General features: G+C 35.7%; 11 protein-coding genes and 1 non-coding gene across 12 annotated transcripts; 4 read left to right on the forward strand and 8 right to left on the reverse strand.

The window, feature by feature from the left end:
* Positions 1-171: 171 nt before the first annotated feature.
* Positions 172-1272, reverse strand: KAFR0C03710 (MDR family NADP-dependent oxidoreductase; the record flags this gene model as incomplete). The annotated part of the gene is made up of 1 exon (XM_003956449.1): positions 172-1272. One exon carries the CDS (start codon positions 1270-1272, stop codon positions 172-174), a length of 1101 nt encoding a protein of 366 aa, XP_003956498.1.
* Positions 1273-1611: 339 nt separating this feature from the next.
* Positions 1612-2418, reverse strand: PEX2 (ubiquitin-protein ligase peroxin 2; the record flags this gene model as incomplete). The annotated part of the gene is made up of 1 exon (XM_003956450.1): positions 1612-2418. The coding sequence occupies one exon, from the start codon at positions 2416-2418 to the stop codon at positions 1612-1614; it is 807 nt and encodes a 268-aa protein (XP_003956499.1).
* A 1124-nt stretch (positions 2419-3542) lies between these two features.
* Positions 3543-5918, forward strand: TOG1 (Tog1p; the record flags this gene model as incomplete). Its single annotated transcript, XM_003956451.1, has 1 exon — positions 3543-5918. The coding sequence occupies one exon, from the start codon at positions 3543-3545 to the stop codon at positions 5916-5918; it is 2376 nt and encodes a 791-aa protein (XP_003956500.1).
* Positions 5919-6218: 300 nt separating this feature from the next.
* Positions 6219-6301, reverse strand: KAFR0Ctrna15L. Its single transcript has one exon. It is a non-coding gene; the product is annotated as a tRNA-Leu (tRNA).
* A 1284-nt stretch (positions 6302-7585) lies between these two features.
* KAFR0C03740 (uncharacterized protein) lies at positions 7586-9775 on the forward strand (the record flags this gene model as incomplete). Its single annotated transcript, XM_003956452.1, has 1 exon — positions 7586-9775. The coding sequence occupies one exon, from the start codon at positions 7586-7588 to the stop codon at positions 9773-9775; it is 2190 nt and encodes a 729-aa protein (XP_003956501.1).
* Positions 9776-9872: 97 nt separating this feature from the next.
* Positions 9873-11615, reverse strand: KAFR0C03750 (sugar porter family MFS transporter; the record flags this gene model as incomplete). The annotated part of the gene is made up of 1 exon (XM_003956453.1): positions 9873-11615. The coding sequence occupies one exon, from the start codon at positions 11613-11615 to the stop codon at positions 9873-9875; it is 1743 nt and encodes a 580-aa protein (XP_003956502.1).
* A 1082-nt stretch (positions 11616-12697) lies between these two features.
* PAN3 (PAN-complex poly(A)-binding subunit PAN3) lies at positions 12698-14611 on the reverse strand (the record flags this gene model as incomplete). Its single annotated transcript, XM_003956454.1, has 1 exon — positions 12698-14611. One exon carries the CDS (start codon positions 14609-14611, stop codon positions 12698-12700), a length of 1914 nt encoding a protein of 637 aa, XP_003956503.1.
* Positions 14612-15364: 753 nt separating this feature from the next.
* KAFR0C03780 (SDR family oxidoreductase) lies at positions 15365-16129 on the forward strand (the record flags this gene model as incomplete). The annotated part of the gene is made up of 1 exon (XM_003956455.1): positions 15365-16129. One exon carries the CDS (start codon positions 15365-15367, stop codon positions 16127-16129), a length of 765 nt encoding a protein of 254 aa, XP_003956504.1.
* A 27-nt stretch (positions 16130-16156) lies between these two features.
* On the reverse strand, positions 16157-16765 carry URA6 (bifunctional uridylate/adenylate kinase; the record flags this gene model as incomplete). The annotated part of the gene is made up of 1 exon (XM_003956456.1): positions 16157-16765. One exon carries the CDS (start codon positions 16763-16765, stop codon positions 16157-16159), a length of 609 nt encoding a protein of 202 aa, XP_003956505.1.
* A 7-nt stretch (positions 16766-16772) lies between these two features.
* Positions 16773-17024, reverse strand: MIN9 (Min9p; the record flags this gene model as incomplete). The annotated part of the gene is made up of 1 exon (XM_003956457.1): positions 16773-17024. One exon carries the CDS (start codon positions 17022-17024, stop codon positions 16773-16775), a length of 252 nt encoding a protein of 83 aa, XP_003956506.1.
* A 237-nt stretch (positions 17025-17261) lies between these two features.
* SKA1 (Ska1p) lies at positions 17262-18227 on the forward strand (the record flags this gene model as incomplete). The annotated part of the gene is made up of 1 exon (XM_003956458.1): positions 17262-18227. One exon carries the CDS (start codon positions 17262-17264, stop codon positions 18225-18227), a length of 966 nt encoding a protein of 321 aa, XP_003956507.1.
* Positions 18228-18294: 67 nt separating this feature from the next.
* CDC16 (anaphase promoting complex subunit CDC16) lies at positions 18295-20409 on the reverse strand (the record flags this gene model as incomplete). The annotated part of the gene is made up of 1 exon (XM_003956459.1): positions 18295-20409. The coding sequence occupies one exon, from the start codon at positions 20407-20409 to the stop codon at positions 18295-18297; it is 2115 nt and encodes a 704-aa protein (XP_003956508.1).
* Between the last annotated feature and the right edge of the window lie 262 nt (positions 20410-20671).

The raw sequence follows: 20671 nt of genomic DNA on the forward strand, positions 1-20671 counted from the left end.
CTGTCCCTATCCTTCAACTAGGTTTTCTTCTCTTCTTTTATTTTGTTTGAGAGTATAAAGTGTGTTTCTTCAAGTGTGTGCATCTTTTTTTTTTCAATGGCGTATTCTCGGTATTATATAAAAGACGAAATGTTTATATAAATATTGAAATGAAGCCTTTAGAGCATTCGATCAGCTATCGCTACTGCTGACTCTAGTTATTAACTTACCCTTATTTATACCACTAAATAACCCGTTCCAAATATCTGGAACACTGACGAATTTTTCATTTAGAGCATCACAAATAGTGGCCGAATCTTCAACATTAAGTTGGTTTTTAGAGATCATCTCATTCAACTTAGCAAACGCTTGTGAAAACTGTTCGTAGTTATCATATAGTAATATACCTCTGACATTCAGTCTCTTGGTAATCACTGCACCATAGTTCTTGAATGCGAATTTCTCTGGGTCATTGTAACCGCTAATTGAGCCCACGGCGATTACCTTAGTATTAGGTTTTGAGAAATTAACACAATAATCCAAAATGTCTCCTCCAACATTATCGATGAAATAGTCAACTGTATTGGCACCGCCAACTGCCTTTGCGAGGTTTTCTTTGAAATTTGGGTCTTTGTAATCAACTCCAATAACTTTGTCACCGAAGGATTCTACATATTTCACTTTCTCTGGACCGCCTGCAATGGCAACGACTTTCGAAGCCTTGAAGACATTTAGTGCAATTTGGATACAAGTAGAGCCTACTGCACCAGCAGCACCTGAAATCAACGCTACTTTGCCATAATTTTCTTCAGTCTCTTTCATTTTCAAGTATCTGTAAAATATGAAATATGATGTTAAGGAAGTACCACCCAAAACTGAAAGATGCCACCATAATTCACCGTTACTAGTATCAATTTTGTATAGCTCATTTTTTGGTATATCATCAATTATAATGTGTGTCGTCCAACAGACTCTGCCTGTGATAAAATCACCAACTTTAAATTTTTCGTTTTTTGAAGCTAACACTTTACCAATACCTCTTGCCTGAATTGGATCACCCTTTTTCACACCAGCAGCATATGCTTTATCAGCTGTTGCAATCCAAAACTTTTGAGCTGGATCGTTCGAAAGATATTTTGTTTCTACAAGAATTTGATTATCTTTTAGATCATCGGAATTCAATTCTTTTCTGATCAGCTTGAATGTTGAATTTTGAGTATTAATTTCGAAATTGAATGGAAGACCTGGTGTTGGCTCCTTATTAAGAACCCATTGCTTGGCGTTCACGATCATCTTTTTTGAATTGATATTCCTAGTTAAAAACAGCAATTGAGGAATGATATTTCTTATTTCAACGTTCCATTTAAATTGAGTTTTCCTGCATTGAAAGATTACGTAAGGTTTCCCATACTAAATCGAAATAGATACGTGAAGAATATATGAGGTACACAGGGTTTACATAAGGATAAAGAATCTGTAAGCCTTAATGAGATGCTCTCTAAGTCTATTTATAAGGGTGATGGAAGGGTTCAAGAAGATTATGCGTTAAGTCATGAACCGCAATCTTCCAGGTTCTTAACTTTTGAATATATGAAAGACCATTTGCAAATATTCATATTTCAAAGAATTTGGCTAGTCATAAAGAGCAATTGCCTTTAATTTTGAAGTGCTTCCACAGGATGCGCAATGCTTCCATTCCAGACTTTTCACAGCACAAACATAGCAATAGATTTTTCCACAGCACAATATTTTATATGGATTGGTTGGAAATTCATTACAAAGAGGACAAACAGATTTGCCATTCTTGATAACATTAGTAGTAGGTCCTCCTGTCTTTCTTGCTTGCATTAATAAAAAATTATTTGAAAGCAAAGTTATGTTAAATAGCTCTAGAATTGCATTCCACAATAGTTGTCTATGTTGGTATTCTACACCTGCATTAATCGAATTTTCGTAGAATGTCGGTACAGATGTGTTCAACATTGCTTTGACATCGAAGACCCTATGCAAAATGGTCAAATATATTTTCGAACTATTCTTCATAGCAGAAATATAGTTTAGAAAATTTAAAAGGTCAAAAGTGTTCGAAACAGTTTCGATCCATCTGTACAGTCTTGATTTCAAATTACTATTCTCAGCACTTGCTGAGTAAAAATAATGAGATATTTTCTTGTACAGATATTTTGAGAGAACAGATACCACATAGAGTGATCTCCTATTAGATGTGAATGAGATTCCACTCAGCCTAGATCCATACGTTGTCGAAACCTTACCAACATTGCTAATTTTTGTAACGAAAAGAAATATCACAGTATTTAATAGCAATTCCCATTCTTCTTTATTATTGGCAATATCGAGATTCTCTTTCACACTGGACCATAATATGTCGTAAAGTTCATTGTCTAATAGATTGGAATCGATCTGAGCAGTTCTGAACATGAGAGGGTCGTCCTTTGATCATCCACTATCCTTACATTTATACATTTAAATCGTTCCTTTTCTTTCGGAACGCACTTGATGATTTCTATACAGGCCTTCGAAAAAAATGACTGTCGCTGTAAAGTATGGCCAACTGCATTAATGTCAGATGTGGGAACAGTTCGAGCTTGCGGCTTAAGTTTAGCCATACTGTAAGTAAGATACGCTTAGCCCCATTGACCAAAAATCTATGTGTCAATTTTTGGAATTGCGCAGGATCTACGGTGAGGAAATGGATCAGCTATTTTGTTCTCTTGAAAGAACAACCGCGATAAGAATTAGGGATTAGTATCTGCTTCATTCGGAAAGTAGTGTGTTATAAAATAGAAAAAACGACATGGCACCTTTATATTATTATAGTAAGGATACCGCTGTTCTGTTTTCTAGATAGCCTAGTTCCAGAATGTCAACTTGAAGCTTGTATATCGGTACATTTCATGTTTTTAATTCACTTACGAAGCTGTAAAATACGAATGAAATCTTTAGTGATGCCAATTACCATGACTTCGGAAAATGTTTGATGCAAGAAAGACTTCAGTGAATCAAATTACATTGATGTCGTATGTACACGTTATAAGAGCCAAATATGCGGACTTATATAAAGGACCACCTTAACATCCAAAATGAAATTTAGGCAGAAATTCTAGTCCAAAAAATAAAATTTAAATCTCTGAGAGGTGATACAGTAAGATATGATCATAAAATGGAATCCAGTACCCATGGTTATTTGATTTTGCTTCCAGTCCCCGGGATTGCAACCATTCATTTTGTCAAGTAGAGATATTTGGCATATTTATCCAAAAAATTTATCAGACACGCTTTGCTCATGGCATACTTATAATTTTGGGATGACTAGATGTGTGGTGAGATTGCTTTAATTGGTGCCACCGTAATACTAAAATCAGTCTTGATGTTTTCTTTCTCCGTCGGTTTCTTGGCGCACGTCTCTTATCCAAATTTAGCTCATCTCGAATAGAAATATTTTTCAAATGCTGTACTGTGCCACGCTTCTATAGATCATCATCAAACCAACTAATATATATATATAGGCATCGTAAAAGCAGGTACGCAATACGTATAGGGATATGGCGGGCTCGAGTATAACAAAACCATACACATACAATAAACGATCATCTCATAGAGTTTCCAGAGCCTGTAACTCATGCAGAAAAAGAAAAGTTAAGTGCAATGGTGTCCAGCCTTGCTCTAAATGTATCACTTCTAATTTGAGGTGTCATTATGATGGAATACAGGTAGATATGGTTAAAAATAACCTTTATAAGGATGAAGAAGATGTACGAAAATGTTTAAGGCCCTTAGTTCAATCGATCAAGAATTTAGAGAAACTGTCGTTTGCAAACCCAGCTAAAGTCAACTCCCTAATACAGACACTTAGTACGTCCATTGAAGATTTGAAACATGATTTGAGATTATCTTTAAAAGAAGAAAGCGTCTCCAACCTACAGAGTGAATTATCTCTTGAGACGCATTTGATTGATGGAGACTATGTTTTATTTAATAGTTTTGCTGCTTTTCCAATAAACTCAAGTAACACCAAGCATACATCGCTTTCATTTTGGGGCCTTTACTCTCCCATTATGTTATTGTCAGATCAAGGATTTAGATGGCTATTTAAAAGACTTCTTATCTCTCCCAATGTTGACGATATTGACGTTAAAAGGACAATATATTTGTACCTCAAATTTATGGACTATGCAACATCCATGTATTTAGAGGCAACCGAGTATTCTAAAAGCCCTTTATTGTGGTATCGAAAAAGCTTCGATGTTGGCAGTACAACAACAGATGTCGACTTAATCAAAATTATATTGCTCGACATCTGCAAAAGTACTAGTTACGGTGCAGTTGGCATAGAAATCAAGAAACCAGATATGGTTATGAAAAGCATAAATAGTCTATACAAGCATCTGGATAAAATGCCTGGCGTTTCAACAAGCCCATCTAAACGATTTCAATTAGAGCCATTATTGTTCATGTTATTTTTAGAAGTACTTCAGAAGCCCTCTTACAGTGGGATTTATACCGTCGAAATGCTTTCTCCTCAATTGGATTTTCTAGAATTTTACTTTTGGTCGGCAGAAACCACTGCTCTAAATAGATTAATAGGACCGATTGTGAGATTAGGAATTGATTTAGGCTTCAATCGTTGGGAGTTTTATCTCAATCTCGATGAAAATGAAGCAAATGAACGAAGAAAAATGTGGTGGAAATGCTATTGGTGGGACAAATACGGTTCTTTGTTAACAGGAAAGCAGTTCCAGATTATGGAAGAGCAGATGGCATGTTTACTTCCTAAAGAATGGATTGAACTTGGCGTTAATGAAAAGATGGACCCTTCTACATTTATGAGATGCGTTAATTTTGAGAATTGTAGCAATGAAGTTGCAGCAGAGATAGGTCATTACTTACTAGCCAAAATTATTCAACAGGTTTATGTCAAGATTATGTATAATGCTCAGCTTTGCGATTACAGAATTTTTTCAAAGGAATGCAGTGAAATGGAGTCCACAGTCGAAATTTTATTTGAGGAATGCGCCGATATATGTCAACTGCTTGATTCAATGGAAGAACTCTTTTCTCAGCCTTTCTCTGCCTCTAAAAATATTGAAGACTATGAATTCTATTTAACATACGCCAACTCTAAGATTTTGATTCTTACATACATGGAAAATGTGTGTGTAAGACTTTCAAGTGCATCGAATCCATCAAAAAAAGGTGATATTGCTGCCTATGTTGCAGAATTGCAAGAAAAACGACTGGATACTGCTGTTCGAGCTGTGCAGAGAAGTTTCTCCCATGAGAGCCCTAATACCTATAAATTTCTTCAAGTACACCTCATGTTACTAATACAGATAAACATCTACTGTATTAATAATATGGAAAAGGTTGGCGTAGAAAATTATCTCTTTTTAGCTTGTGATATTGCTTCCATGTATGCAGATTACTTGCGCACAATACAAAAGCCAGAAAATGTTAAATACAAGCATTTTATGAAGAGTATTGAAAATTGTATTTATTTCATATTTATTTTGACTCGTGTTTCTTTTCAGATACTTCAAAAATCGCGATCTATATCAGAAGTGCAGGTAATTAAAATGGCCCAAGAATATAGTACTTCAACAGGTCATTTATGTAAAGAGCTTTTGGATGTTTCATCACCTTGTTTTGCCGAGCTGCTGGCCTGTCCCTTTATAAGTTCATGGCACAAACAAGTAAAAGATATGGTACGAGAAGTTGGAGGTTCCACTTTTTTCGAAAAGTTGGAAACAACTGGATATGAAAGGAAAGAAAGAGTTATTATGCCTGAAAAAAACTCAAAAATACATAATACTCTCATAGAAGGATTTGAGCCATTCGAAAATCTTGAGGAATTTTTACGTCTAGATATATTTCCAGACCTTTATTCCAATTTTTTCGGAACTGATGATTTCCATATATAGTTTTCCGTACTTATGCTTCATTTTAGTAAATTTTGACGTATAATGATGAACTAAAATATTTGAAATGTAGAATGGTCGATATAAAAACCTCTACTTTTAAGTACACAAGTGTAACCTAATTCCATTTTATATCTCAATAAGTTCTCTTGAAAAATTTTACAGAGAGAAAAAGATAACAATATTACAGTTTTCGCATCTCTATTGGAAAAATGATTCTTAAAGAGTGTTGAACTCTATGATTATTAAAAATTTTGGTCCATCAGTTGCCCATGACCTAGTTATATGAGTTGTGAAAAAAAATGAAGGATGCGAGGTTCGAACTCGCGCGGACACCGTCCAACAGATCTTAAGTCTGCCGCCTTAGACCACTCGGCCAACCCTCCATGTTATTTGTTTTCTTCAAAAAAAACTCTTTCTGATAAGATTAGAAAAAATGAGAATAAGCCCAAGACTTCAGAATAACGCCAAATGCGACGTCTGTTGCTGCTCACCTTCAACTGACGGCAGGAACTTTAGCTACGGATTCACGCTATAAAAGGAACTGGAAATTGGACAGAAACGTTCTTGAAAGTATCCATATCTTCGTTACTGTTGTTGTTAATAGTGTTGTTAGACATGATAAGCTTGTAAGAGTATAAGTTCTTTATTTTATTCAGTAATTATCGTAATAAGTCGATATATCTTTTTTCTAATGTACATAACGTAACGAAGGTAGTGAAATAATCCAGGAAGTTCTGTTCTTATTTCATCCCTTATATAATAATTGGATTGCAATCGATTCCATCGAGAATCGATTACCCATGGAGAATTTTGTCGAGGTTTATCCGAAGATACTCTCTCACGGCCTCGTCTGAGTGAGGCTAATATGATCCATAGAACTAGACTTCTCATCAAACCTTGCACTTGATTACTAAACAATATCTCAAATATTCATCCGAGATATCCTCTATAATCGATGCTCAGCATCATCTAGCTTTATCTAGCGTTTCCAGCAGAAATGACTATCCTTGTCCGCACATTTGCGCTATTTAAGATAGCTACTCTTGTACATATTGACTTAGTGTATATAGTAAACTAAGCAAGCTTAGTAAATCAGAAAAACAAATCACTTTCTTCTCTTCTTATTCAGACTTGGAGCCCACATTTTGTTTGTTTTTTATTCAAAGCCTTATTCGATGAGATGAATTAGTTTCACCTCCTCCCCCTCCTTCGGAAAAGCAGCTTCGAAGTTTTGAATAGTAGGCTTTTTGAATTTTACTGTTTCCAAGGGAGTCTTGAGGAAGTACGCCATGTTTATCTCATAGGGTCTCGAGAGGGCAAGTCAGGTTCAGACTGGTAAGATTATGCCTCTAGCAAATTTTGCAAGCTATTTGGTTTCTCTCAAGAAATAACAACTCATATACTTGCTTCTAAGAATCACTTAAAGATACCATTAGTGCTGATAGTCACTAATACTCCAGCATGGTTGTTCGGACATCCTCTTGATCTTGGCTCTGTCGCCTATCTTTATACAGAGGTTATAGATCGGTGAAATTTCGCGGAAACAGCATTTATAGAAAAGATGTGAACATAATAATGATTTCGAGTCAGCAGTGTAACAACGCACAGTACAATACACTGTATGTCTCTGGGAAGCAAGTTCGGGAATTTTGATCTGAAAGAAAATAATGGCATATAATACAAAGCTTGAAGACGACTATACGCAGTGGGAAAGAAATTGCACAGCTAAATATTGGCAACTAAAAAGAGCATTATCTTCTTTAAGAGAGTCACTTGATGTTATTTCTAAACAAAGTTTTGCTTTAGCAGATTTGTCAAAAATTTCAGTGTATGATGATGATTCAGTATATAAAATGATAACAGATGATCCAGTTTTGAAAGTTTCTCGAAGTATCAAAAATTCCGATTCTTTCATATATCTCCAACAGATCTTGAAAGAGGAAGGAATTTCTACTATGAGTTATGGTAAGGTAGCTTGTCCCGTGATTACGGATCCCCAGTTGAAGAATATGCTGGCACAAAAGTTTTCCAAACAACATGCTCAGAACACAGCAGGTCTCTGCCAAGATATTAGACTTGAATTTATCGGTTCATTCTTTTTAAAACTCTTTATTTCAATATTACTGCTTAGAAAATTCCCAAATTCTACCAATGATGTACTGTTGTCTACAGAGCAAAAGATTTTCACAAGTGATAATTTATTGAGTTGGTACACATCTGCAGGATTTGATAAGTCAGGAAGCCCATTTCATTCCAATGAAGCAAAGATTGCATATTTCAAGAAATATATTGGTGGTCTGGTCTTGGATAACATAGCTTGTGGATACTTGCATGTCATTGATTGGCTAGGTGCTTTGCTGGAGAACGACTTAAAAATAGTCGAACCAACTATGTCATATGAATCCTCGTTCGTGAAGCACAAAAGAAAATTGATAGACTACGTGAAAAGTAAGTTTCCTGAACATACTATTGCTTCCATCGAGCGTGTAAATGATGATGCTTTTGACATAGAGGTCAAAGTTGGTGGCATAACCCTAGCGAGATGCAAAAATAATTCAAGAGATCTAGCTGAAGAAAACGCTTCTATGAAAGCTATACAGGAAATAGCGTACAGTAATGAATACGCTGAATACAAAAATATACTGGATCGAGTTCTGTTTTCTGATATAAATGCAATGTTAGAGTCAGCACCAAAAAAACGAATCTCTGAGGCAGGTAAAAGCGACGCTCAAAATTCTAGGAAGAAAGCAAAGCAGATGAAAAAAGTGTCGCAAGCTGCCTCTTCCTTCGAAAGACGTATTAGCAAAATTGATATACGGCAAAATTTAAACAAGAGGACCCTTAATTGTGCTCTTGATGAGGCTGACTATGATAGAGCCAGCGACAGTACCTATGATACTGAGAGCAAGATTCTTAGCGACACTACAAGCATCAACAAATCCAACTTAGCTCATAAATTTGGAGGAAATGAAGATAAAATCAATAGTATTAGCCATGGTAGTCCTGATAAGGCCATCAGTAGCAATTTGGTTGAAGACAACTATGTCAATATCAATGGATCTAAGACAGACTATGTCCATGTAAAAAGATTGAATGATAATTATGCTAACAAGCCTCACAATAGTAACATTTCAAGCGTCAGCTCGCCTGATAATAGTGCAGCTAAATCAGGGAACGTCGGAAACTTGGCAAAAATAAGCATTCCTCCCAACACCCTTGCTGAAGGAAAATACAATGTGAAAGCTATCGTTGGTAATGTTAGTAGCATATCTGCAAAAGAAACTATTAGTGCCCCTTCTGAAAAAGATGTTATAAACACTTCTTTGAGAAAAGGCAACTATTTGATCGCAGGAAGCCATTCCGGTCACCTTGCTAGAACGGGAGGGGCCGAGAACATAACTACAATAGAATCTGTATACAATACAGTTGCAGGAGTAAATACGCCCAATGTGGTTGAAGTACAGACTGATACTATTATTACAGGAAACGACATAATCAAACAAACAGCGAATATTGGCAGTGCTCCCAGCCTGAATACCGAAGGTAACGCTGATAAGCACCCCAATGCAACCAAACTAGTTTTTGACAAATCCTCCAAACAAAAGTTACATAGTTTGTTAGGTAAGTTAAAAGACCATCCTCGATATGAAACTGCGCATCATACTAAGACACACTTTATCTCAAGGTGCTTTACCGTGGGAGGGAACATGTTGCTAGGAACGGGTGCCGGGAAAAGTAAACAAATTGCAGAGCAAAAGGCTGCTTCAGATGCATTACATAAGTTGTTGGCGAGAGACCCTCCTCAGCCAAAAAAAAAAAACAATATTTATTTAAATCGTGCCCCTCATGAGGTCTAGTCATAGATATTTAGATGCTCATTACGAACAATTAATATATAGTAATGGAATAGAACTATCTTAGCAAAACAACTTTTGCTCCAAAGACTGGAGATACTTATATCATTCTCTTGTACCATGGTTTTTCATCGTGCGTGAAACCTTTCTCGTCATAATCTGCACCACGTCTACCTTTTGGAAGCCATTTAGGTGACTTCCAAGGTAGGACACCTTCCATATACATTTCATTTACCTCTTCTAATGTCAACCCTTTTGTTTCAGAGACAAAGAAGAAGACGTAGAAGTATGAAAATACCAAACATCCCATAAAGACGTAGCCATAATAAAATCCGATGGCTGACGTAATGAATGGAGTGAAAAATGCGATTAAAAATCCCCATATCCAGTTTGCACCTACTGAAATGGCCATGGCACGGCTCCTGATACGTAATGGGAAAGTTTCAGAAACAACTACATATGCAATTGGTGCCCATGTAGTGGCAAAGCAAAAGATGTAAAAGCAAGTAAATACTATCATTGCGTTACCTGCACCCTTCGAGGAAGGTTGGCTCTTACCATTTGGATATAACCTAGTGACACCCACAGAAGCGAAAACGCACATACAGGCTGCCATCGAAGCAGAACCCCACAATAGGCATCTACGACGACCAAACCTTTCGACAGTGTATAAACTTACAAATGTAGAAGCAAAATTTACAATACCTAGAACAATTGAAGTCTGGAAAGAATCTTGCAACCCTACAGCTTTGAAAATAGTGGTACCATAATAGAAGAAATAATTGTTACCAGTTAATTGTTGCAAAGATTGAATCATTACACCCATAACGACCCGAGGTAATATTTTACCTTTTGTTGAAAATAGTTCCGACACAGATGCTGTTCCTGCGACTCTTTCAGCTTCAATACTCTGACTAATAGTATCAATTTCATAGGTAATTCCCGGATCTTCTACTTCTAATTTGTTGGATCTTGCAATCGAAACTCTTGCTTCTTCAATTTTACCCTTTTCTACCAAATATCTTGGCGATTCAGGGACAAAAATCATACCAGAAATCATGAATATAGCCCACACAAAACATAAGCCTAAAGGAACTCTCCATTGTACGGAGTTAGAATAATTCTTGGTACCAAAATTGGTACAGTAGCCTAGAAAAATACCAGCAGTGATTAGTAATTGGTAGAAAGACACTGCTGTCCCTCTTAGGTGCTTTGGAGCAGTTTCTGATATCAAGGTTGGAGATAACACTGAAATACCACCAACACCCATCCCTGATATAATCCTTCCTATGAAATACTGGAACCATTTATCTATGGATGCTATTTGAATGACGATACCAACAATGTAGACAATAACCACAATCATTAGTCCAAGACGCCGACCAACAAAATCACCTAATCTTCCAAGTGTCAGTCCGCCAATTGCAGCCCCAATATTGAAGATGGCAACAAGTAAGCCCATTCTAACATTGGATAGATAAGATGTTCCATCGCTTTTCTTTTGTCCAAAACGTTCTATGAAATCAGTTTGATTTACAAAGCCAGAAATGGTACCAGTATCCCATCCAAAGACATACCCGCCAAATGCAATCATCATACATAGGGAAAGGACAGTTATATATTCACGGAATGGTTTCTTTGGTATCTCTTGTACCGTTTGCTCCTTATCTACCTGCGAAGTCGCAATTCCTTTACCTGAAAAAGAAGACAGTTCCTCCCTTATTTCAGTAGGTTGAGGAGTTGCTGTACCAGATGCATGTGGTGATGCTGTTTTATAAGGAATATCTCCGTGTAGTGAGTTAGTCGAGTAATTATTATTCAAATCCAATACACGGTCTGTCATTACGCTTTGAGAACTTATTTCTGTGAAACTTGGAATTCAAAAAATTGAAAAGACCCTGTTGAAATGCAAATAAATTTCTAAACCTTATATAAATAATCTTAATACTGGTTACTAAAATCCCATGAAACATTTAATTACATGTCTTTTACAGTGAATTCTGACTGAATATCTCATTAGTGACGCAACGATCCTTTCATGTCAGCCAAGCTATCTGAAGCCCAAAAAAAGGATATTTTCCGGAATTTTTCCGAATTGCTAAAAAACGACGGTACAAACTTGCGCCGTGCCTGACATTATTAGAGGAAGTTTTAGCGGATGAAAAAAGCTTGGCATGGAAGATTAGGATGTACTATTAGCAAATGGGTCTATCATTGCTGAGGTCAGGGTGCTTTATGTAGAATATATGCAAAATATGTAAGGTTTTTTCTGTGTTAAGTGTGAAAAAAGAATTGTGAATCCCCGAAATGCAAGTTTTATTACGTGGATAGAACTCTGATTTTATCAATGAGGAAGTCCAAGTACTCCTCATTGCTCGTATTACACTGAAGTGTACAATCGAATTCATGTAACAGTGGTTTATTTGAATGGCAAAAATGTCTATGGCATTCACAGACACAGTCATTTGTGTCTGATTTCAATTTTGCGATCAGGCGTTGCATTCGGTTGTTGAATTCGATGAGCATTAGTTCGTGCAAAACTTCGTCGAAAGTCTTTTGATCGTCATCTCTCAGGGATGTTGGGAACATATTCACTGGTAGAGGGGAGCGTTGTGTAGGTAGTAGTGCATTTTGTGAATGTTTCTTCGATCTGTATTTCACGGTTTCATATCTCAGCTTTGTCCTTATTTTGTGTAAGTATTTCAATTTCATTGCTCATAATACCCGTTGTTAACCCCCCGTATTATGGTCAAATATACTAAAGTGTTGTGTTTCATAACTTCGCTTTTTTTTTCTTGTGACGCTATTTATTTAAAAAGTGCTACATATGGATTGACAAGGCAATTTTGTCTCCAAGGTTCTGTAAGATTTTAATCATTTTTCGTGTTTTTTTGTTATATATATGTACATTATAATAGTTATGTATCATGATTGTGTTAGAGATCTGAAGGTCGATTCAATCAAATCTTTTAATTCTTTATAACTAATGATAATACAATTCATTTCATCGGGAGTCACTAAAACCAATTTTTCTGAAACCCCAACGTCTAGTTTGTTCAAACATCTTAAAACGTGGGTTAAATCCATTACGGATTTACCGTTTTCATCAACTTGGTGGAATACAAAGTCATAGAATAAAATTATCGGGAATTTTTCGCCTGATTCTGACCAGTTTATGTCGATTCTTGATTCAATTCTACCGAATATAAAGTTTAATTTGCAAATTAATCTAAATAATCTTGAATTTTCTAATTCTCTTGATAAGACATTTTCACTGAATTCAGAGTAAGTTTTTAGAGCATCAAAAGTTGAGTAAATTTTGTCGATAAATAATTTACTTAAATCCATCACAGATTTGTCATGAATTTTATCATTCAAAAGATATTTTAGTACAGATTTGAGTTGATCATCAACCGATAATTTCTCAGTTTTTTCTTCAGTAATATTTTCTTTAGAATTCTCAAACGAACTTTCTGAGTTTATATTCTTAGCTAATTGGAATAAAAATGTACCTAGATTGAAAAAATCGGTTTGTTGGTTGTCATGAATATTAATGTCACTATTATTGTAATTTAGGAGGTCGCTTTCAGATGAACCTAGGATTTTAATTCTACCAGGTTTACCTGTAACAAGAATTTTTTCCCAATTCAAAGATTTAGTTATTGATAAATCAGCTTGGTGAACTTCTCTGAGTGCATTTGTCAATTGCACTAAGTATGTCCATAGATAGTCTTGTGTAATTGGAATCAGTGGGAAATTGATAAAATGAGCCTCATACAATGACATTGCATTTGGATAATAATCATAGACAAAACATAGAGAAGTGTCACCGAATTTTGTAGTCAGGAATAAATCTTTTAACTTGACAATATTTGATGAATTGAATCTATTCCATTTTTTAAAAGTTTTCGAAATGGCCATAGAATCGATTGAATTGGGTTTTATATTATGAATTCTTCTCAAGACATAAATTTTGCCATCAAAATTTGAGAAAACTTTGAAAAGAGAGTTCTTATGGCCATTATAACGATCAATATCACTGTTCTTCTGGTGGAAGTCCAATGGTACAAAACCGAAATAGTCCTGAACAACATCAGGAAGTGCGCCACCTGGAGGAAAGATTTGTAAAGATGCTAGATTTTTCTTCGTTAATTCTTCTCTAATATCATTTGGTATAAATAACATTTCAGGTGATCTTTCATTAGGCTTTAATGGTAGTTTTAATTGTGGAGGAGGATCAGGTGCATAAAGATGATATTGCAGTATACTATGTGGGGGTGGGTATATTCCGGGATATCTAATGGGTTCACCATTTTCGGTGACTAAACTTGAAGGCTGAGGTTGCTGTGGTGAGAATTGTGTATCTACTGGATTTTGATTAGTGTTTAGAACAGGATTGAAATTGGTAAAAGATGATGTGAAGCTTTCAGAGACGAAAGTATTAGATTTGGGAGCGTCATTATCTACAGCGCTGGTTGGTCTCTGAGCGGTCCCCATTGGGGTGAAACTAGCTGATACCTTGGCATTGAATTTAGGTAAAGAATTTGTTGAAGTAGAAGTGTGAATATCTTTATTCGGCTGACTATTTAATAAGTTTGGTAAATCGGAAAGATTCGTATTAGCTAAATTAGTTGATATTTCCACTACATTGTTATTAATTCGATTAGCAGGTGGTTCATGAGTGACTGTATTTTGAGTTATGACATTACTCTGGGTCGTATTGGCTGGATCTGCGTCATGATTGAAAGGACAGCCCTCTTTCTGCTTTTTACAGTACCCATATATTATAATATTTCTGCATGGAACATCCTTAGCCCATTCAGGATTGAACTTTTCCATTACTATGTGCCAATTGCAAGCAAAATACTAGACCTAAGAGTCAAAACTAGACGGGAATTGGGCTATTCAACTTGTACCTTAACGGTTTATGCTATCCAAGAATACGAATTCTCCCAATGGCAACCTAACAACAAATTTAAACCATTGATGTTCGTGCATAATGCTACTTCCCACACAGCGACAAAAAAAAAAAAAAAAAAGAACCGTCGGACAAGCTGGGTAACATGAATATTTTCTAAGAGAAAGAAAATTTATTGCCGGCGGAGGTACTATTTACTACTAACAACGACCATTGGCAAGACGTTATCACCGTGAATGAATGATTTAGTTACTGGTTTCTATAAATGCAATGCTCTCTTGCATATTAAAGACGGAGTTTATTGTGCAGTCAACTTATTTAAGGCTTATTGTGGCATTGGTCAGATCGTAAAGTATTAAGTCTCTTTAAATTCATATTTTATGCATTTACATATTCATTTTCTCTCTTGAACAAAATTCGAGAAATTTCTGCGCACAGTGAGTGCTCTTCAATCCCACATTCGTATCTCTTCGTGTGGGATTTTATCCTTCTGCTAAATAACACTTCTCTTACTTAGTCGAGGTTAAGTCCATTGAAAATACAATTATCGTGTTCTAATCTGTAGTTACAAACATGACGTAGCAAGAAGTGAAGCGATTATTCTGAAAAGTATATAAACCTCACTGATATGTCAATCTGTGTAATTCACTGTATATAGACTACCAAGTGCAGAAATGGTCGGTAAAGTTATAATCGTTACAGGTGTCTCTAGAGGTATTGGTAGATCTATCGTCGAGAAATTGATGGATTTAGACAATGAATCGGTGGCTTACGGTATTGCAAGATCTGAAAATGGATTATTGGAATTGAAAGCACAATACTCTGATAGATTCGACTATGTCGTTGGTGATATCACTGACAGTTCTAAATTAAGCTTGTTAATTGACAAGGCAATCAAAGCTCACGGTAAGATCGATTCAGTAGTCGCTAATGCAGGTGTTATCGAACCGGTCCAAAACGTTGCTGATGCTGATGTCGATGCCTGGAAAAGATTATTCGATATCAATTTTTTCAGTATCGTATCTTTAGTAAAGTTAACCATTGAACACTTGAAAAAGACTAATGGTAACATTATCTTTGTCTCTTCAGATGCTAGTGATACTTATTTCAGTAACTGGGGCGCTTATGGTTCTAGTAAAGCTGCTTTGAACCATTTTGCCATGACTGTGGCCGAGGAAGGTGAAACTATTAAATGTATAAGTGTTGCACCAGGTATCGTTGACACATCAATGCAAATTACCATTAGAGAAAAGGTTGGTTTCAATATGAGTGAAGAACACCATCAAATGTTCAAAGATCTCCATCAGAACAATAAATTAGTTGGTTCTGACGTCCCTGCCACTGTATATGCCAAATTAGCCTATTACGGTATTCCAAAGGACTTAAATGGTAAATATGTATCATACGATTCTCCATTACTATTGAACGATTTTATTTGAATTTATGTACTGTGTATGTATTTACCACTATAAATCGAGTCTATCTTTAAGCGCACTTTGAACCTGTTCGTAAACTTCATCGACACTTGTTTCACAGTTGATTTTGACTACTCTTGATTGTTCGTTGAAGTACTCAATAACTGGCATACTGGTATCAATGAAAGTCTTGAATCTCTTCTTAATGGATTCGATATTATCATCAATTCTACCACTACTCTTACCACGTTCCAATAATCTCTCTAACATGACAGTTTCGCTACAATCGAAAAATAGGACAAATTTCGCTTTAACAATAACTTGTTCAAAAGTAATTGCTTGATCCATCTTTCTTGGAAAACCATCAACTAGGTATTTTGTAGATCCCTTCTCATAATTTTCTAATATAGCATTCTTCAATAACTGAATAGTGATTTCTTGCGGAACAATAAGACCTTCTTTAATATAATTCTTAATCAATGAACCAAATTCAGATCCTTCACGATCTTGTTCTGCTCTTAATAGATCACCGGCAGATAAATGAACAAAACCGTAATCTTTGACTAATTTAGCACATTGGGTACCTTTACCTGCACCTGGACCACCTAAAACAAAGATGACAGAAATCTGATCTTGTGTAAAAGCTGATTCGAGTGACATGATTTTTTTATTCTATAAATTCTATCGGTTTATTTTTTTGATAAGTGAATGAAACTGCGGTTGTGAGTATGGCCAGTACACCAATCAAAGCTACTTGTTTACCTCTAATAGAGCTTTTATCAGCAACACTCTTATTATCAAAATTGTTCGAACTTTTCTTATGAAATTTTGTTTTTTTCATAGTTGAAAATTTTTTAGGTTTGCAACTTCGAAAATGTAGTGAAGATATTGACCTACAAAATTGGATACTCTTATACATGTTTGCCCTCTAATGCAATCGCTTGATATGTCGATTTGCGTGTTATATCACTTCGAAACAGAATGAATCGTTACTTCATATTGATCAGACTTAATTGCTTTTGATATCTTTATCGTAATACGTCTTTGCCGTAGATTTGAAAATTAAACTTATTTTGTATACATCTCTTATTTCAGGTTGAAGAGTCAACTATTTGACACAAAACGACAGCATATAAAACAAATAATCGAGGAGGAGATGGATGATAAAGAACTGCTGGATTTCTTGTTGGAGGATGATAGCATCACCAGACAGAGTAGTGTGGATTCTGTTGCTGATTCGTATTTTTCAAAGGATATGAATGTATCAAAAATTTCAAAGACTGTACAAGGTCTATCAAAGGAGAGTGTACATGGAACTATTCTTCTCCCCAAGGTTGATGATCTAGGAGATATAGTGGATGGGTTAGATGATTTAATCTTAAGTAATCAATCCGCGGTTTTGGCTTCAAATGGAATGGAAAGTTCATTTGCTAAAGTTTCTTCCAAAAAGCAGAAGACTAAGAAGCAATCAAAGAAAGGTGATAAGAATGAAGGCATTGAGAATGAAAATACTGTGCCCGTAGATAATACTCCCAGTAGAGGAAAGCCTGCTGCTAGTACAAAGAAGGGAAATAAGAAGACTGAATATTTATCTGAGAAGCGCATGAAAGGCATTAATAAGAATAGCAACGATAAAGACGTGGGAATAATAGATATTTCGTCAAATAAGACTGTGGTTTCAATTGCTACAGCCTTGGAAGCTCAGTCTTCTGATGATGGACTATCCATTGCGCAGCAAAAGGCGGCCCTTGAAAGAGTTCTAGATATGGTGAACAAGAAGCTAAGAGAATTAGAAAGAAAGAACGATGCAAAATCAGATAAATATACAAGAAATAGTCGAAAAGAGGCAAAAACGAATACTCAAAAAGAGAAGGATTCAATTAAAAATAAAAAGTCGAAAGCTGAACGAATCACAGATTCGAAATCTAAGAGCCCAAAGCGTGCTGAACCTGATAACGTAATAATACATAGATATGTTGAGAATAAAAGATCACATACAAAGCAACAAGAGAAAGATTCGGAACGTCATAGTGAGAAGCTAGATAGCATATCACTTAAGGATAGTCAGAAAAGGAAAAGAAACAGAAGGAAGAAGGACGCATCGACAGTCACGGAAGTTTGAAGCGAATTGGTTCGATATTTCGATAATATAGCATGCTATTTCTTTAAAACTAAAGTTTCACTAGAATTCATTCAATATCCATCATTTCTTCATCGTGACCATCGTTCGCATTATCATTAGATTCAGTTCTTATTTTCTTCGGCAATGCATTCGAACTAAAAGATGACGACACTGATTTTCTCCTCTTGCTAGTGTTATATAGAGAACCATCCTTATTATCGAGGCCATGAATTCTCGAACTTACGACCAATGGATGGTTTTCATCTAATGAAACAATAACATTCAATTCTAAAGCATGAGTCAGAAGCTCTTGTGCAGAAGTCATACCAGGTTTGATGGCCAAAGCCCTATGGAGGCAATCTATACCTTTTTGTAGCTGTTTCGTTTGTAAATATAAGAATCCTAAGGTCACATACAAATCAGGATCTTTTTCGGAGTCTTGAAGAACATATTTGAAACATTCGATGGCTCTTTCATTATCTCCCAATTTTCGGTATGTATGGCCTAGGTTTGTTTGAATTGAGACTGCAGTTTTTGAATTGGAGTAAAGTTTGTGCTTTATTTCATCCATTGCCTTGTTAAGGTACTTTTTGGACTTTTCATATTCTTCCTTCTTGAAATACATTACACCCATTTCATTCAATAGTAAAGGATCATTTGGGCAAATATCATATGCTAGTGTAAAGTACTCTTCCGCCAGAGATAAAGTATTTGATGACATGTATTGCATACCAAGAAACAAGTTCGGTAAATGAACACCTGGGAAAAATCTTGCAGCAGTCGAGTAAGCAGTTAATGCCTGGTCCTGTTCTCCCTCTATAGAAAATGTATGTGCAAAACCCAGCCACGATGGTGCAAAATTAGGATCAATAATGGATGACTTGGAGAAAAACTTTCTTGCTTCATGAATCTTATTCATAGTCAAATAGTATGTTCCTACGCTAAACCAAGTAATTGCGCTTTTCGGTATCTGTTCAGCTAATTTATGGGAGATGAGGAATAGCTTGTTTTTAGCTCCCAATTCATGGAGACATGATATGTACGTTGGTAAAATTTTAGGATTTAAAGCATCCTGTGTTTTCAAATATTTTTCACATAATACTAAACATTTGTCAAAATCACAGCTGTTATAAAGCATTTCCGTTTTACTGCTGATAACATCTACATTTGTTTCTAGATTATATTCATCAATCAGAACTTTTTGAGCTTCTAAAATCTTGTTAGTATTTATAAGTTTTGACGAATGAATCATATAAAGGTTTTTTATCATTTCTTCATTATCACTAAGAATAGAAAAATCTAGTGATTCTATTATATCCCATTCTTCTTGTGGGGTTAATAAGCACTTGTTAGTTAATTCTTCAAATGCCTCGAAGTTCTTAACGTCAATAAGTATAGCCTCTTTGAATGACTCCTTAGCCTTCGAAAAATGATTTAGCGCAGAGTATATTTTGCCTCTCAAATAACACAATGATGATTCTAACTTAATGCCACCATCACTTTGTAATTTCTTAGACTTATTTGATTCCTCTGAAAAAGGATTTGATTCTCCAATAATATCCAGGGCTTCGTCGAATTTATTCAGCTTGAATAGGCATAAAGTAATTAGGTAGCGGCACATTATACTAATAGACTCAAGATTATCCTTTGATAATAGCTCAACTGCTCTTAGGTATTCACCCTTGTAATAGAAACCTTGAGCCAACCAAAATGCGTCGTTTGGGTCACCTGTAATGGAATATATTTTATTTCCAACATATTCTGCGGTTTGATACATGTGTTGCATCAGTGAATCGTGTCTCCATAACCGTAGTCTTTCAATCGAGGAGAGTTCTGATATATCGATATCTGTTGTAGTATTCGTCGTTGTGGTTGTTAAAGTAGTGACATGCTCACCGGCCTCAAAACGGCTGTCTTTCCTGAGTTCTTGATGTGGCGTTGTCAAATTAGTAGAAGAATTGAAAGGCTGTGACGTTCTTTGACCAAGAGGACTGCTCACAATAGATTGATAGGGTGGATCATTCCTACTATGATTTGTATCCTGTTTTTCCTGCGGTTGATTTAGATTCCTTGATGATATTGGTATTTGTTGCTGTCTTGTTCCTCTGGCTATGAAAGGGGATATAGCTAGTGTAGAATTGTGTTGGGATGGAGTTTGACCAGGTGACATCGGGTTTCTCATTGTCAATTACAGGAGAAGTTGGCGGTTAATTTACTATTCAATGTTTTAAACATGTTTTGGCAGAATCGATGAAAAATATCTAAGCCGGTGTAAACACCAATACAAGAAACAACGTCACAAAATTTCAAATATTATATAAATAGCTGTAATCCTGAGTTAAGAAGTTTAATTCAACTAGAACTAGTACGCTGTGGGTTTTTATGGAGAGAAAGTAATTAATTTGCTGGTCTCTCTATGAATTGAAACTTAGTGGGTTCAATAT

The sequence above is a fragment of the Kazachstania africana genome, chromosome 3, assembly GCF_000304475.1.
Source record: "Kazachstania africana CBS 2517 chromosome 3, complete genome".
Taxonomy (NCBI): Eukaryota; Fungi; Ascomycota; class Saccharomycetes; order Saccharomycetales; family Saccharomycetaceae; genus Kazachstania; species Kazachstania africana.